This window comes from Acanthisitta chloris, unplaced genomic scaffold (assembly GCF_000695815.1).
Source record: "Acanthisitta chloris isolate BGI_N310 unplaced genomic scaffold, ASM69581v1 scaffold24473, whole genome shotgun sequence".
In the NCBI taxonomy this organism is placed as follows: domain Eukaryota; kingdom Metazoa; phylum Chordata; class Aves; order Passeriformes; family Acanthisittidae; genus Acanthisitta; species Acanthisitta chloris.
Window position 1 is genome coordinate 5,587 of NW_008666918.1, and position 1,170 is coordinate 6,756.

At 53.2% G+C, this 1,170-nt stretch overlaps 1 protein-coding gene across 1 annotated transcript in view; it reads right to left on the reverse strand.

Moving 5' to 3' along the window:
• Positions 1 to 640, reverse strand: part of MIF4GD (MIF4G domain containing) — a 1,906-nt gene extending 1,266 nt beyond the window's left edge. Inside the window, 3 exon segments of the mRNA XM_009072322.1 lie at positions 2 to 20; positions 301 to 410; positions 559 to 640. Of these exon segments, the coding sequence (XP_009070570.1) occupies positions 2 to 20; positions 301 to 410; positions 559 to 640 (211 nt within the window).
• Positions 641 to 1,170: the final 530 nt, after the last annotated feature.

A 1,170-nucleotide genomic window follows, 5' to 3' on the forward strand; every position in this document is an offset into this window, starting at 1 on the left:
CCCACTTGTTTGCTCTCTGCCTGTGAGCCCACAAAAGCAGGATGGAGGGATGAAATGGGGATGTGAGAGGGGCAGAGGGATGCAGGACCGTGCAGATAACCTCCCGTGATTCCCAGAGAGGCAGGAAAGCTGCAACTCACTGCTCCTCTGGATGCTGCCACTGCATGGGGCAAGCAGCAGGAGAAGAAAGCTGACCAAGGGGTCAGAGCACAGGGCTGAGGAAAAGCCTGTTCTGGCCCAGCTGAGGGACAGCCACACAACACAGCCTGTGTTTCGCTGTCTGGACACAGGAGGTCTCACCTGGATGATGGTGAAGCAGATACGTACTGCCTCCTTGCTGAACACACAGTCTTTGAGGGACTGGTCCACTATAATATTGGCCACTTTCTCCAGGTCCACATTGCTGGGGTCTGCAGGGAGGAGAAACATAGGACTCAACATTGCCTGATTGGTTTGGGGTACCTGGAAAGCAGCCAAGGTTGGTGCAGGGTCTGGCACAGCCACGTTACATGGTGCAGAAGCTGCATGTGGCAGAGGAGCTTGTAAAACCCTGCTGACCTTTGAGGGCTGTTTTCAGCAGCTTCTGAGTCTCAGAGTCGAACGACTGTATTTTGTACTCTTCTTTGCCCGTTTCTCCCATGACTGGCTCCCTCCAAGGGCAAGAGTCAGGGCAACAGGTGGGCTAGTGACAATCCCTGGGGAAAGAGCACACAGAGTTTAGCTGGACAGAGAAGCAGAGCTTCACCCAGCCATTTGGCAAATCCCACAAAGTGCCGGGGCACAGGCTGTTTCCCCGACAGTTCCCCACCCCAAGGAAACTCCTCTGTTATTAGGGCACCAACTCCAGCCCTAGATCCAAGCAATTCCTCCCTCCCACAGCTTTTGAACCTTGTTTCCTACCAGCATAGAACAGAACTTCAGAGCATTTACATTTTTCTGCCACGAAAAACACATTACAGACAGAGCAGACCCAAAATATACCTCTCCTCAGAAGGCTTCCCTGTGGCTGTTATCACAGGGAAGGACACACTGTTCCCTTGTGCCTTTGAAACACCAATTCAGCTGGCTCCTCACACACAAAAGCCTGGGAACAATCAGAGCCAGCACGAAAACACCCAACACACACTCTCCAGAGCAAGCAGAGCACCTCTCCTGCGCCGATCCAGGCTC